A 13,979-nucleotide genomic window follows, 5' to 3' on the forward strand; every position below is an offset into this window, starting at 1 on the left:
TTTTCAATGACTGGAATCATCTCATCAGAGTTAGCTTCAAACCAGTCCTTCGTGTTTCTAGCTCTTCTTCCAAACACCGACAAGGCCGTGTTGTAAACTGTATCCCTCAGATGTTGCCATTTGGATGTCGCATCAACGCCCCAAGGGCCGCTGCGCAGATTTTCCTGGAGGGTCTCTCTGAACTTTACAGCTTTCTCCGAGTTTGCCGTCTTTCTGGCGTCAATGCGGGGCCTTCCAGCAGGTTTAGAGCGGTACAGCTTCTTGGGTCTCAGCTTGAGTTTGGAGCAAACCCCCATTGATTGTATCAGAGTGAGGTACCTTTAAAAATCAGGGCCTTAAGCAGCTTGAGGAGCCTAAAAGCTGACTTAAGATCATAAAGGCCAGATTTTCAAAATTACTTAGGAGCCTAATGTCCATTTTCAAAAGAACGTTAAATGCTTCTTAAAAATTTATTTGGCATCTTCATAATGCTTCAAGAACCTGATATTAATGCCCATATCCTATTTAATGTCGCTTCTTCCCCCCCTTTCTAAGTGAGCTATCGTTTCTCCATTTTCAACAGCTTACTTATTCATCTCTTCTTGTTTTCCTCATAACTTTGTATCTTACTGTTTTTTGCTTCATTTACTACAAAAAGCGTGCATATCAGCGGCACACGAATTTGTGCACGTGCTCACTGGCTAAGAAATAAAATATTCATAGCTGTGCTGTTACTGTAGTAAGTTAAACATGACTTTGCTTTCATTCCTATCAGTTTATAAATACAAATGCAGACTCAAGGAAAGATTGAAATGTATCATACAGAGCTGTGTCAGTTTCCAATATTAATTATTTTGCCAGAAATCTCATTCAACATGCTACTGAGGCAAAGAGTGATTTCAGAAGGCTTTATCACTTCTTAATATATCATAAAGTCATCTCTCTTGAGTGATGGATTCCACCTATTCTGCTTTCTGTGATTGTGGGTTTTAGTCCCCTGCAGATTATGATTTTCTCGGAATCCCTGATTCTGAGTGCTATATTATTATTTGCTGTGATAGATTGTCTGCTAGCATTTTGCATTCTGGTATTGTGCTACTCAGTTTAGTTTTGGAACATTAGTGTTGTATATTGTACAATTGTATATTTGAAATCAGGAGTTGAACAAAGAACAGGCTTTCCAAACAATTGACAAAACTCCTATAAGCACATCAAGTGAATGCAATATGTCTAATATTGGCTTGTTTTTGTTCTAGCAGTTACCTTGTGAGAACACAAAGCCCTGGAAATAATAGCAGAGGAAATGTTTAATTCTCAGCATCATATGCCAATTACAACTTTTTAAAAGATCTTCCAAGTTATTTATTTTTTCCATGTGGTTGTTGGACAAGCAGGAAAGAGGTCAACAGGTCTGGAATTTTAATTCCCTAGTTTTTTGGAATGTTATCTTCTACATACAAAACAAAACAAAACAAAATCAAGCAAAGTAAAACACAGGAATCTACATGTGCTCTGTGTTCCTGTGTGAATACAGTTCATTTAGTTTGCCAAACTTTGGTCCCCAGTCTTTCATGTCATCATATACCATCTCCTCATCCACTCCAAAGGAATCCAGGGAACTGAGACTGCTTGCTACTGAGCCCTCTCCCTCTGTGTGATATACCTGTAGGGAATCACAGGGCAAGGCCTGGGGCTTCTGGTCAGCATCCCTAACAACATCAGACAGATAACGACCAAAGTCTTCACTAGTAAAGGAGGAGCGCCTGCTCACTACGCATGTTTTCAGCTGCTTCTTTGGGCTAGGTGCCGCACTGCCATTCAAGGGATAGGTCAGCTCTGACAGTTTCCCTTTCCTCTTACAGAAAGAAAGAGGATAGGCTAGGCTAGTTTGAAGAGACATCTGGAGTTCTGCCATGTTGTAAGCATCCTGGAGAAAGAAATCATCCTGTTAAATGAACATTCACTGTAGCCGTCAACTTTTTATGTTTTACTGGACTAACCATCTTGTCATCATGGAAAGAAAATATTCACACAGTCTTAGAACTTGAGCTGAATATCACACTAGGGCATGAAGACAATCCAGCGTTCACTTCATCGGCCTGTTAATTTAACTGGAGGAGATCTACAGAAATGCCAAAGACTGCTTTACGGGTGTCAGTGAGCAAATTTTCCTCAATGCAGTTGTAACAGATATATTTGTTTTTCTGCCAAAAATAAATATTTTTCTATAGTATTGAGCAGGGTAAAAAATGCTCTGTGGAAGGGAACAAGCCTTTAGTTTTGACAGCCTGCTGTCTTGCCATTATTACCAATAGTGCTGAATCATAGGCAGCCTGTTCACAGTCAAGTTTAGTTTTTTTCTACTGGAAACTAAATAAAGGTGGCTATGTCTAGATTCAAGGGCTTTGTCAAAAAAGCAGCCATTTTGTTGACAAAACCTATGGCGCATCCAGATTACTAAATATGTTCTGTTGACAGAACACAGTGCTTCTGTTGATAGCTATACCCTGCTTGCCACAAGGAAGAACGCCATTGTTGACAGAAATCTGTCGATAAAATATAGGTGTGGACATTCCAGGGGGGACTTCTGTCAACAGAAAAGGCCTCTGGGATGCTGCATAACCCTGTCTGCTGTGATTCTGGGTGGCTATTTTTCCAATGAAGTATCCGGACAGTCTGGCCACTCTCTGTCAACAGACAGGGTTGCTCTTTCAAGCTGCCCTGGGTCTGAACACAATATGCCGACAGAGGTTTTTGACGCAAAATTTCTGCTGACAAATCCGTCACCTAGACATAGCCAATGAGTAAAATGTTTGTTTTTCTAATTCAGATTTGGCTATTGTTTGGCTGAACCCAGCCACAAGGCTGAGTGTGACAACTGGCCATGTCCCCAAGAAAGGGGATGCATTCATGGCTGGATGGCCTGGCTCTGAACTCAGGTCTGATACACACCCCTTGTGGATTTCTCTTACATTTATTTGCACCATGGAGCTAGTTAGCACCCTTGGAAGGAGCAGGAATGTGTGGGGCAGGTTACTGGAATCTTTTGTTTCTAAAGCTGACCAGCATGATAGTGCTTGATGTGCTACCACTGTCTCACAGCTGTTTGAAATTTCTTCTCAGTGCTCAACTGCATCACTAAAACCACCAATACAGTAGACACTAATTGGGGCCAGTTTCAGAAAACAGACAAAACCTCGGTTACATGGGTTATCTTTTCAGTGCAAGAGGTAGTCTTTCTATGCACTCGCCTGAACCCTGAGGATACATTTAAAGTCCCCATGTTATGCAGAACCTGTCATGTGGCCAAATAACAATCCTTTGAATGGTTCCTGCTTTTCATCTAAAGCTAGAGCCCATCAAAGGGAGCTGTCAATCTCTATGTTGTAAAATACTACTTTTTATCAATGAAATCATGCTAAAATAATCAAGTAGCTTCATTTTAGGAGCTTGTATGTCCTACCGCCAATGTCAATGTAATTATTTATGTCACACTGGCTTGTGACTAAACCACACACACATCACCTAATAAACCATTTTGCTAGTCTTTAAAGTGCTACTTGACTGCTTTTTGTTTTGATAGTGTATAGACTAGCACGGCTTCCTCTCTGTTACTACACCCTCCCCAAGTGACAAGTACCACTGTGGATATCACTATGTTGGCATGAGAGCTATGGTGGTGGGAGATGCTATTGTCTCTTGTGGACATACATTTAATACACTAATGGGAGCGTTTGCATCCCATTGACTGTGCTACCCTGGTGCAGCTGCACTTGTGCAGATAGCGTGTCTAGTGTAGACTAGCGTTCAGTGTGCCTATGCCTTATTTCCATTCCAGAGACATAGCTGTAGTTTGAGATGGGCAATGTAACATATAGATGGCTTGCTGACTATGGTCTCCCCAGGATAAAAAGTACTAAAGTGTAAACTGTCACTAAGTACCATCTGACCTAATTGGGAATCTCTTAACTCAGCCAAAACTCTCAAAATAGAAATCTGATTTTGGCCCTTCCAACATTAGGTGAAGTGTGCCTGAGCAGCGTTAAGGAGCAGGAATTAGGTCATATTAAAAGCATGTTTTCACTGTATTTTCTGTTTCTTAAAATAAAATGATAGATGCCATATATATGCATAATTAGCAGGCAATTTACAATCCAAAGATTATCCTTTCCCCTTGCTGCCCAGCCAGTGTTATCTACAACTCAATGCTAAACAGTGTTAAATGTTTTACACAGCCAGGCACTACTGGCTTACTGTTTGCTGTAATCTCCATATCCTCTAAGGCACATTCCCTCCCTTTCACATATAGAAGCTCAGCATTGATACCCTTTTGTTTCTCCAGTCCTGCCTGCGGCTGACAAATGTGAAATTCGTATGTGGTGTCTTTTGTGTACATACACCCTTAAGTTAATTTTTAAGATAACATCAAACTACATCCATTTAATTCCTCTGAAGCCAAGGCATACTCAGGTTTGAAATTCCAGACAAAGAATCAGGCATGCCAAATCATAGACATTTATGAAGATTCTGGGTAAGGTTTCCACTGATTAAAAAAGGTGAGTAATTTGGAAATGGCCTGCTGTAAACATTTCAACAAGGCAACTTTATTTCCACCGTCTGCCTCCACGCTTCACGATCACCCTTGATTAGAGGCCATTTGTTAGTGTATTTGATTTTGCTGCTCTATGAAAGAATATGCTTTAATTCTTCTTGGAGAAACTCCAGTAGACCTGTTCTAAAACCCACTATTTTCTCGGCATATGGCCCCTGTGTGGCAAACGTTCAAGTAAAGCACAGGACAGAAGCTTATTGAAACTAACAGGATCTGCGAATGCAACTCCAAATGCCACTTGAAAAATATCCGCCTAGGCATTTAAAATGTGTTCACAGTTAATTCGACATTTTACAAGTGAAAAATTATTTTTCATCTGGCTCTCATAAATGTTTAATATAAAATTTTCTGTATAAAAACTCCTTGCTTATTTAGTTGAAAGTTTAAGTATTCAGATTTTAATGCTATTTTCAAGTTACATTTTCTTTGCTCTGCAGCACTCACAGAAGGGCAACCACAAGCTCAGAAATACTGTTGCAACCTCTAGGTGGTTTTTAAACAGTCTCTTATTGATTCTGATATCACATAAGTATTAATTGCTCAACAAAATTATCTGGACTTTTAAAAATTAACAAATCTGTAATTATCTGTGACATTTTTTCTGGATGGCAATATAAGCCAAAATTCTGGTAATCCATGTACAGGATACATGGAAGTGTGAGAATTAGCTGTTTCATGGGTATTTGTTGCATTTAAAGTGCAACACCAATTTTATAGCATGAGATTTCCTTCTCTTCCCTCAGGAGAGGGCAAAAGAAAAGGCCCTGGTATTTTCTTCCAAGAGCTAAAAGGCTTTAGCTAAAACAAAGATAGCACCTTAATTAATAAAAACTGAGTGATTTTAAGGTGTAATAAGTCATGTTCTGATAACAAACTGCATAAGAAGTGTCATTAAAAGTGATGGTCCATAAGGGTGATTTCATGTTAGGGTTTTCTAAAACCTTATCACCACAGCAATTGCCACTGACAACAGAAGAGCCTCTAGAGCAAGAAACCAGAAAAAGATCAACCATAAAATCTTTAACTGCTAAACTCATCCTCCAAGCATTTATAATCACTCACATAGGTACTTCTACTTTAAGGCAAATTAAATTTGTGTAGACCTTTATGTTTAAAGACCATTTGTATTTAAAAAAAAAACCCTCATGCAACCTAATAAATAAGTTCAACAGTCACTTGCAGTAAGATAAGCAACAAAACCAAGGATTAGGGGGCACAACTGATTCCTCTGTGTTTCATTAGACTGATAACCACTAGCCTGCTTATATCATATTAAAGAAGTGATCCTTACTTGATCCTGCTCCCCACCCCCTTCTTCATTATAGTTGAGGATATTTTCTCTGATGTCCTCCAAGTCATTAGGAGTGTCAGAGACATGGTGCACTCCTCCATTCCGAGCTTTGTGACTCTTCCAGCGAGTCCATAGGAAGGCACCACTGAACAGAACTGCACGCATACATGGGAGTGAAGCAGAGAGTGATCGTTCAGAAATGAAACAGAACAATGCTACTTAAAGAACACTGCAGTGTGGTCGAGACAATAATTGTGTATCACTGGATATTGCACTGCCAGACTGAAGTGAGAAGGGAAATACGCAGAATGGCTTCAGCCTTTATACACAGTACCCAGGTCTGCACTCTCATCATTTACACCAGACATAACTTCATTGAAAACAGTGGCCCAGATCCTCAAAGGTATTTAAATGGCATTACAACTGAACTTAAATGACTAAATTGTACCTTAAAGGATTTGGCCAAAGTGGATTCATTGGTTTAAAGCCAGTGTAAAGAGTGGGTTCAGGCCCTTTAAAAGGCAACCCCGTAAAATCATCTGCAGCTGTAGAGGTCAGCTGTCCTTGTGCTTTGAGAATTACTTCCATTAATGGTAAATGTATTTACAAGCAATAGCAAAGGGAGAAAGGAGGCCTTCAGAGCTTCCTTTATTACAAAGTTAGTACCAACTGAAGAACTGCTTGACATGCAGAATTGGTTATTTGAGACCAAAATATCTGTTTACCGTACTGACTTGGACAGACTTGATGCTTAACAGAAAATGCATATAAAGGTGTATGTAGCACAAAAACTGATGATGATGAGTTCTGAGGAACAGATACAGGTCTGTGAACAAGAACAGAAATGAAGCATGAGATGACATGAGACAAAGGGAAGAGGATTGTGTATCACACACTTTATTAGAAAAATTAATTCAGGCACATCTTTATGCTTTAACATCTGCAAGTCTACATAATTAGAAAAATTGTGTTTAGCTGCAATTCGCATGCTGAGAATTGTAAAAACTTGTGCTATTCTGAAAATGTTTATTATCATTACGAAAATGCAAACTTGTATACAGTGTGTACCATTTCTACTGCAAAAAACACACAATAAAATCCTCTTGGAAGGCCCCGTCCTGATCCCATTGGAGTCAAAGGCAAGACTCCAAAGCAATTTCAGTAAGAATAAGATGGGGCCATTACTACATACAAATTTAAAGTGTATTTGCTGTGAGAGTGAGCATTACTTACAAATTGGTCATAAGATATTTTGAGAAGTCTGTGTTTAAATTCTCATTCCACAGTGCACCAGAATGGGATACTCTTTCTGCTCTTACTCTATTAAAAAATCCTGTCAAGTTTTAATGGAATCTGACTGAGATACTCAAATATAACAAATTCTTTCAAAAACCCGCAGCTTCTGATTTATTTACACTATGATAACTTACAATTGGCCAGATATTTAAAATAAACATGCTCCTACTCTGCTTCCAGTGTCCAAAGTCTGCACTCAGTGACAATTTATTTCTCATGGGCAGAAGTAATCTGTTCCATGTATAGCTGTATTTTAAATAATGGCTTTCTCCTAGCAATCTTTTTTCTAGCTATTGACTAAATTTGTCTCTACTAATACCTTCTGAAAGCTTTTTGGAAATGAAATCCACAAAAAAAAAAAATCTGGAAACTGCAAGGGCTTTCGTCAGGTGAATCAGTACAATCATCAATGTAACTTTTGAAGAAGGGGATGAAAAGAGGATGGAATAGAGAAGAGAACAAAACAGTGAAGGCAGAGTCCAGTCTCCACAGGAAGCAAGTTTTTCCACAGAAAGACAACATGATGAATGTCCAGAAGAGCAGAGGATGGACAAATTTAGTCACCAAAGGTAGTATAAGATATAATTGCCATAACTACCTAAAAGTGCCAAAAAGGAAATACAGATGGCAAACATGGAACTGAAGCTCAAGCCCGCATCCTTGTGAAAGACTGCCAGTGTGATTTCACAGTAGTGGCCTGTGTAGCCAGCAGGGCAATGACATCGGAACTTGGTTGAAGACTGGGAGACACATGTGCCAAAGTTACAGGGTCTTTTAGCACATATGGTGTAGATACAGTGTCTGCCTGTGGCATTCTCCATGATCATGTGTCCTGGAGGACAACTGGAAAGACAAAAGCAAATTAAAACAACAGAACTCCTTGATAACAACAGACATGAAAGCACTGAAAATCCTCTACCAGTCAGGGGACACACTGTATGTCTGAATACAGTCTTCTGAGTTGTCTTATACAAAGGCTACCTTAATTCCTACTCTGGCAGTGTTCCCCCACATGAATGGTCTCAGTGAATTCAGGCATGGGGCTAAGAGTTCTTCTCTTCTGTGAAACAAAGTCAAAAATAATGGCCCAGTCCTCCAGCCCCTTACTTGTGTGAATGGACTTGGGCGTGCTAGTAGACCCACTGGCTCCAGTGAGGCTGCCTGCAAGAACAAGTGTTTGGTCAAGTGCAGGAGTTACAGGTCTATAAGATGGCATTAACCCCTCCTGTATTCTCCCCGCTCCCCATCAGTGAATCTTCATGCTGCTAAAAGTTAAAAGCATCTGTGACAAAAACCATATCTACAATTCTCCCTATTAGAACAGTGTTAGTACAGGAGGACGCTAAAGGAGTTGTCTTTTACTTCAGAGTTAACTCCAGTTTTATAACAAAGAAAATTAAAAAACAAAACAAAACATTATTTGGAAGTAGTGGTGCTTTTATCTGGAGTCAGCTGGCACACGAGCGAGTACATGCTACAGCTCCAGTCACCACAACTCATCAACTGCTAACATAATCACTTTGCTGTTTCACAGCATGGCCACTCTCATTCGAGCTAAGCTAGCTCAGGAGTTGCTAACTCAGTGAAGATAACTCAAGTTAATTTTACAGTGAAGCCATCCTTAGAATGAAAAATGGACTGATGTTTCCACCTCAAACCATACTTTTAGGAACATGGTAGTTCTTTGAAACTGCATCCAGCTGTACCTTGTCGTATAGACTGCCAGCCTAAACACAAGAACTGTAATATTCTCAGTTTTCTCCTAGTCTGAAAATACACTTTTGAGCTAGCTTCAGATGTCATTGTTTGTTTGGTTTAAGTTATTAAACTTATAAGGAGTTAACTTTGAAGGTGGATAAAATCCTTTTACATTTTGCAGTAAAATATGATCTGAAGATGACTATCTTGATTTGAAAAGCAGGGTTTTGTGTTTTTTAAAAAGTCACTTCAATCATTGTCAAAATTTTGATTATTCCATAGTAGTGAATGTTCCATGTGGCATGCCTTCAAGGTTCTTAGTATGACAAGATACAGCATTCACTATGTAGAATATATCCTCTGATTTTTGCTTCACATTTTATGCTGTTCAAATGCCACATGACACGTAACAAAACAATATCACTATCCAGGCTATCTTCAAAGCTGTCTGTTTTCTATTAGCACAATCCATCCATCAATCTGTACTACTTCCTAATTTCAGTTTTCAGAAAGTGGGTCAAATTGTTCTGTATGTTTTATACCCCATGAGCAGCTTTAATAGAGCAGAAAGCCCCATGTTCAGCTGGTGTTAATCAGCTTACCTTAATTGCAGTCAATGGAGATAACACCATTTTACACCAGCTGAGCATCTGGTTGGAAGGGACTGTGCTCTGATATACATCAATAAACACTGCTGATGCTAATGGGGTTGCCACATCATAAACAAGTCTGGAACTTGGCCCTGTATTTCAGTGTAGTTTAACTGGATGGTACTATGCAGAGGGCTTATTTCAACTTACACCCTTCAGCATCCATCCTTCCCATGTTTCACTCGTACTTTGTGTGTGCTGGCTTCCCCCAATTACCTGCATTCATGCATCATCCACAAGTCAATACAAATAAGTGGCTGGCTACAGGGGCTGTTCCGACAAGCCTCTGAAAAGCAGCCTTCTTTCACTCCTTGGGTACTTAATACTGACACAACCTCCTTAGAGTGAGTATCCAGAGGCAGCCTGTAGTTATTAAATCTGACATCCTTCATACATCCTAAGGCATAAAACAGAAAGGACTCGGGTTTTGAATGCTGTTCAGCAAAAAGAAGGGTTTAAAACATCTGTCAATGCTGTCAGACTGAGCAAGTATTTTGAGATGTGTCAAGGCAAAAAAGTTATTTCCCCAAACTTTAGGGGAGTGAGAGCTCAGGTTTTGATCCTGCCCATTAGATATGGGCCAGAACCCCACATCCGAACTGCAGAGGGTTCAAATAGCTGCAGCAGAGGGGTAAGCACTGGAGTGACGGGAAGGAGTGGCATGGCCTGAAAATGAACTACACTTTATGAAGGTTCTCTTTCATACAAGGACGAAGAGACCGATAATTACTGGGGTGGCTGCAGATTCACCATCAATAAAAAATTACAATAATGACTGTATTTGTAAACAGAACGTAGGAGCCAGTTTCTGGGATTCCCAGTCCTGAGTTTCACGCATCAGAGCATTTCTCCCTCTTCCTGGGGATGTTACTGTCTTGTCTCATGAGGATTAAGGGATGGCCAATGTGTGGTCATGGATTCAGCAGATGGGGGAGGGGAATGCTGCACAGATTACACATTTGTCTGTGCAGTGTAGTGAGATATCTGGCTTGTGTGCCAATATTGAAGAGACAGTACAGTACCACATGTGCATGGAGGGCAAGTGGAGATATGAAGAGACAGTAAAGGCTGGCTGAGGTACCCTTAGCTCCACATTTCCCTTTTTGTTTTTGGAACCTTAATTTTGCATTGCCTGTTTTTATGAGTTTGCTTTTCAACTGACAACATGCTAAGATCTTTTACTTTCCATTGATGATACGTATTTAAAACCTCAAATCTAGTCAAACAAACATTTTATCCTGCCCTGCAGAAATTGCAGTTGATTCCGTTATAATCTTTCAACCGGGAGACCATGCGCCTCAGTAATCCAAAATCCATATTTCCTGTCTCAGAGGGGTAGCTGTGTTAGTCTGTAGCTTCACAAAACAAGCAGTTCTGTAGCACCTTAAAGGCTAACGCATTTATTTATTAGGTAATGAGTTTTCATGCTACCCATTACCTAAGCTTACAGTCGAAAGCTCATTATTATCCCAGTACAATTTTCCTAACAGGGTTTAAGTTAAGGAGATCTGTTTTGCAATGTGCTATGCAATGAACAATACTTATCACAAGAAGGTGAATCACCCAGCAGCGTAAGGGTAGCAGGTGCTCCAAATGCAGGGAACTGCTATGGTTCTGCTTTGTTGCAGTTGGCAGATGCAAAATGGATGCACCAGGCAAATCCAGGCTTGCATATCCATGGGGAGAATTTGCAGTGTGACAGGAGAGGGATGCAACCAGCGGATTTCAACTACACACAGAACCTGTTGCTATATAGGTTGTCTGGAGGGGTTACTGCCCATTTTACCCCAGTGGTTGAAGTATAAGTTGTGGATGGGACTTTCCTATACTTTTCCCCTAAATAAGTGGTGGATTGTGACTTACTCGACAAATCCCCCCAGAGCTGCCACACCAAAAAACCTGTTTAACTCACACTTTGCGCAGAGAGAGTGGACTTCACTTAACAGCCCTTCTACATTACTATCCCCCCAGTTAAACCAATAGTTCCTTACCTTGAAAACTCTGATTCCGATTGACAGGGTAAGTGTTTCCAAGTACCAAGCTACTGGGATCAATCACAATCTCTTTGCATAGTCCTGCTGCTCTCAGGATTTCTCTCTTCCCACCTCCTTCGTAAAGGCGAAGGCTAAACTCATTTTCAATCCTCTCCAAGGTGATATGATGCCACTCCCCATTCGCAATGTTATAGGAGGGAAGGGTAACAGCAAAGTCTCCATCACCCAGGTTATATGAGACTGTTAAGAATCCCTGCACGACCTTGTGGATTATTAACAGAGTATTAGGAAAAAACAATCACAATCAGTTATTTCATCCAAACTTTTTAACAATCTTGACAAAAACACATACTAAAATTTAGACCAACACAAGGGGTTGGCTCAGAGAGATAGGAATGTGGTTCTGTCACATCTATGTTGCCAGTCAAACCAACTTACTTCACGAGTGACCAATACATTACCATTGATGGTTGTGAGTTACCCAGTGTGACATGAATCTGGCACTCTCAGTGCTGGGATCACAATAACTACTTCTGGCCTCTTTCCTGTCAACGTCATCAAGGAAGAGTGGAAACTGAATTGCATAGTTTCACTGAAGGAGTGGTGGGACATGTACACACCAGCAGTCCTGGCAGACAATGCTCAGGCTGGCCACTGGACTAGATGGACCAATATTCTGATCCTGTCTGGTCATCCCTTTGGTCCTGTCTTACAGGGTGTGTCTACAGTTGCGTTCCTCTTTCGAAAGAGGTATGAAGATGAGGGAAATCGAAAATGGGGTTTACTTACGAAAGAGCAGCGTCTACACTGGCTTTCTTCTTTCGAAAGAAGAGCTTTCGAAATTAGAATATGCAAAATAAGGTGCCAAATATGCAAATTGATACCTCAATTGCATTTTCGAGTTCCCTCATTTGCATACCTCTTTCAAAAGAAGAATGCAAGTGTAGTCACACCGACACTGAAGAGCCTCCACTATAGCTAATGCAATGACATGGGTGTACATTCAGGTTAAGTAGTAGAGAATTAGGTCCACTTTATTAGCAGGAATAAATAGATTTAAAAAAAAAAAAGAGCACGGTGCTTGGCCCTGCCAAAAGGGCAGGGAACTGGACTCGATGACCTCCTGAGGTCCCTTCCAGTTCTATGAGATGTGTACCTCCATTTAATTATTTATTTACACTGATTTTCAGGGACTAATTTAATTTTACTTTCAAAAGTGCTTTCTTATCCACCTTTCTCTGCACTACATGTGAGCTTGAATGGAACACACTCTATGCTGTGGTTGTCCAAGATGACTCACTAACCTGCAGGGTGATGTACTCATCCTTGGCTCGGGAAGCCAAGCTCATGATGACACCGTTGGGCTGTCGCGTCCTGACTGTCACCTCTAACAGCATCCTGCGGGTAGGCACAGCCACAGGAAGCAGATACCGAATGTGGCTCCTTTCCCCAAAGGAGAATTCTTTGGCAACTGAAGTGAAAAACTTGTAAAAATGACCCAATGCAGGAAGAAAGCAATGTGAGTAAAACAAAGAATTTCATCAACTGAGTGTAAACTAGGGCTGACATAATATGCCCTTCTGGGGAAGTCCCTTAGGATTCTGCCACTGCAATCCCAGAAACTCCTCTCCTGCCTTCATTTTCAAAGACATGGTAGATTCCTCCACTGAGTAGGGCTACGTGCATCTCCATCGGGACCCTGTTAATGGTGCTGTTTAAAATACTCAGAGGCTGTTACTAGCAAACAAGTAACACTGCTCCTTCCACCAGCATAGAGCATGTCTTCTGCATAGGGATCCCTGCTCATGTGATGGAGTACACTGCCTTCCCAGCACTCCTCTTTTCCCTGACCACAGACCAGTACATCAGCTTGTAATGACAAATGACTATTTGAAATCTTTTTAAAGCACGTTTACAGCTCTTCCTTTTCTTAGGAAGACGGTGAACTACAAAACAATAAGGAGGAAATTAGGCAGAAAAAACCTCATTTTCTCAGCAAAACAGAAATGGCTTTTAGTTTTGCTCAATTAACTCTTCTTCTAGAGCTGCAATTGACTGAATGGCCTTTTGAACTCCTGCTTCAGGATGCAGATCAAACACAGTCTCTCCTGTGTCCCCCAGTCCTGACCCACACAATGGGAAGAAGCTGAGGACAAATTTAAATTAATGTAACAAATCTGTGGCCAACTGAGACTTTACAGTGGTCACTTTGCTGAACACCTTCGCCATGTGGAGGCAGCAGGGATGGAACTCAGATCCTCCTGCACCAAAATTACAGACCTCTTGGCCCTAGAAAATAACATCCTTTCAATGTCAGTGGTATAAAGCTTCTTCTTCGAGTGGTCCCCGTGGGTGCTCCACAATAGGTGTCGGGCTCGTCCGGCGCCGCAGATCGGAAATCTTCTAGCAGTTTCTCCTGGATCGCGCATGCGCCGGCGTGCGCCGCTCCCCTGTGCGCC

At 40.9% G+C, this 13,979-nt stretch overlaps 1 protein-coding gene across 1 annotated transcript in view; it reads right to left on the bottom strand.

Annotated features, from left to right (window-relative positions):
- Positions 1 to 1,439: 1,439 nt before the first annotated feature.
- The window catches only part of LOC142020714 (neural-cadherin-like), a 123,156-nt gene continuing 110,616 nt past the window's right edge, over positions 1,440 to 13,979 (bottom strand). The window contains exons 28-33 of the mRNA XM_075008822.1: positions 12,825 to 12,991; positions 11,518 to 11,782; positions 9,743 to 9,923; positions 7,777 to 8,021; positions 5,883 to 6,037; positions 1,440 to 1,906 (exon numbers count right to left, since the gene is read on the bottom strand). Coding sequence (XP_074864923.1) covers positions 1,481 to 1,906; positions 5,883 to 6,037; positions 7,777 to 8,021; positions 9,743 to 9,923; positions 11,518 to 11,782; positions 12,825 to 12,991 — 1,439 coding nt within the window. The 3' untranslated portion in view covers positions 1,440 to 1,480. The remainder of the gene's footprint in view (positions 1,907 to 5,882; positions 6,038 to 7,776; positions 8,022 to 9,742; positions 9,924 to 11,517; positions 11,783 to 12,824; positions 12,992 to 13,979) is intronic.

Source organism: Carettochelys insculpta, chromosome 14 (assembly GCF_033958435.1).
Source record: "Carettochelys insculpta isolate YL-2023 chromosome 14, ASM3395843v1, whole genome shotgun sequence".
Taxonomy (NCBI): Eukaryota; Metazoa; Chordata; order Testudines; family Carettochelyidae; genus Carettochelys; species Carettochelys insculpta.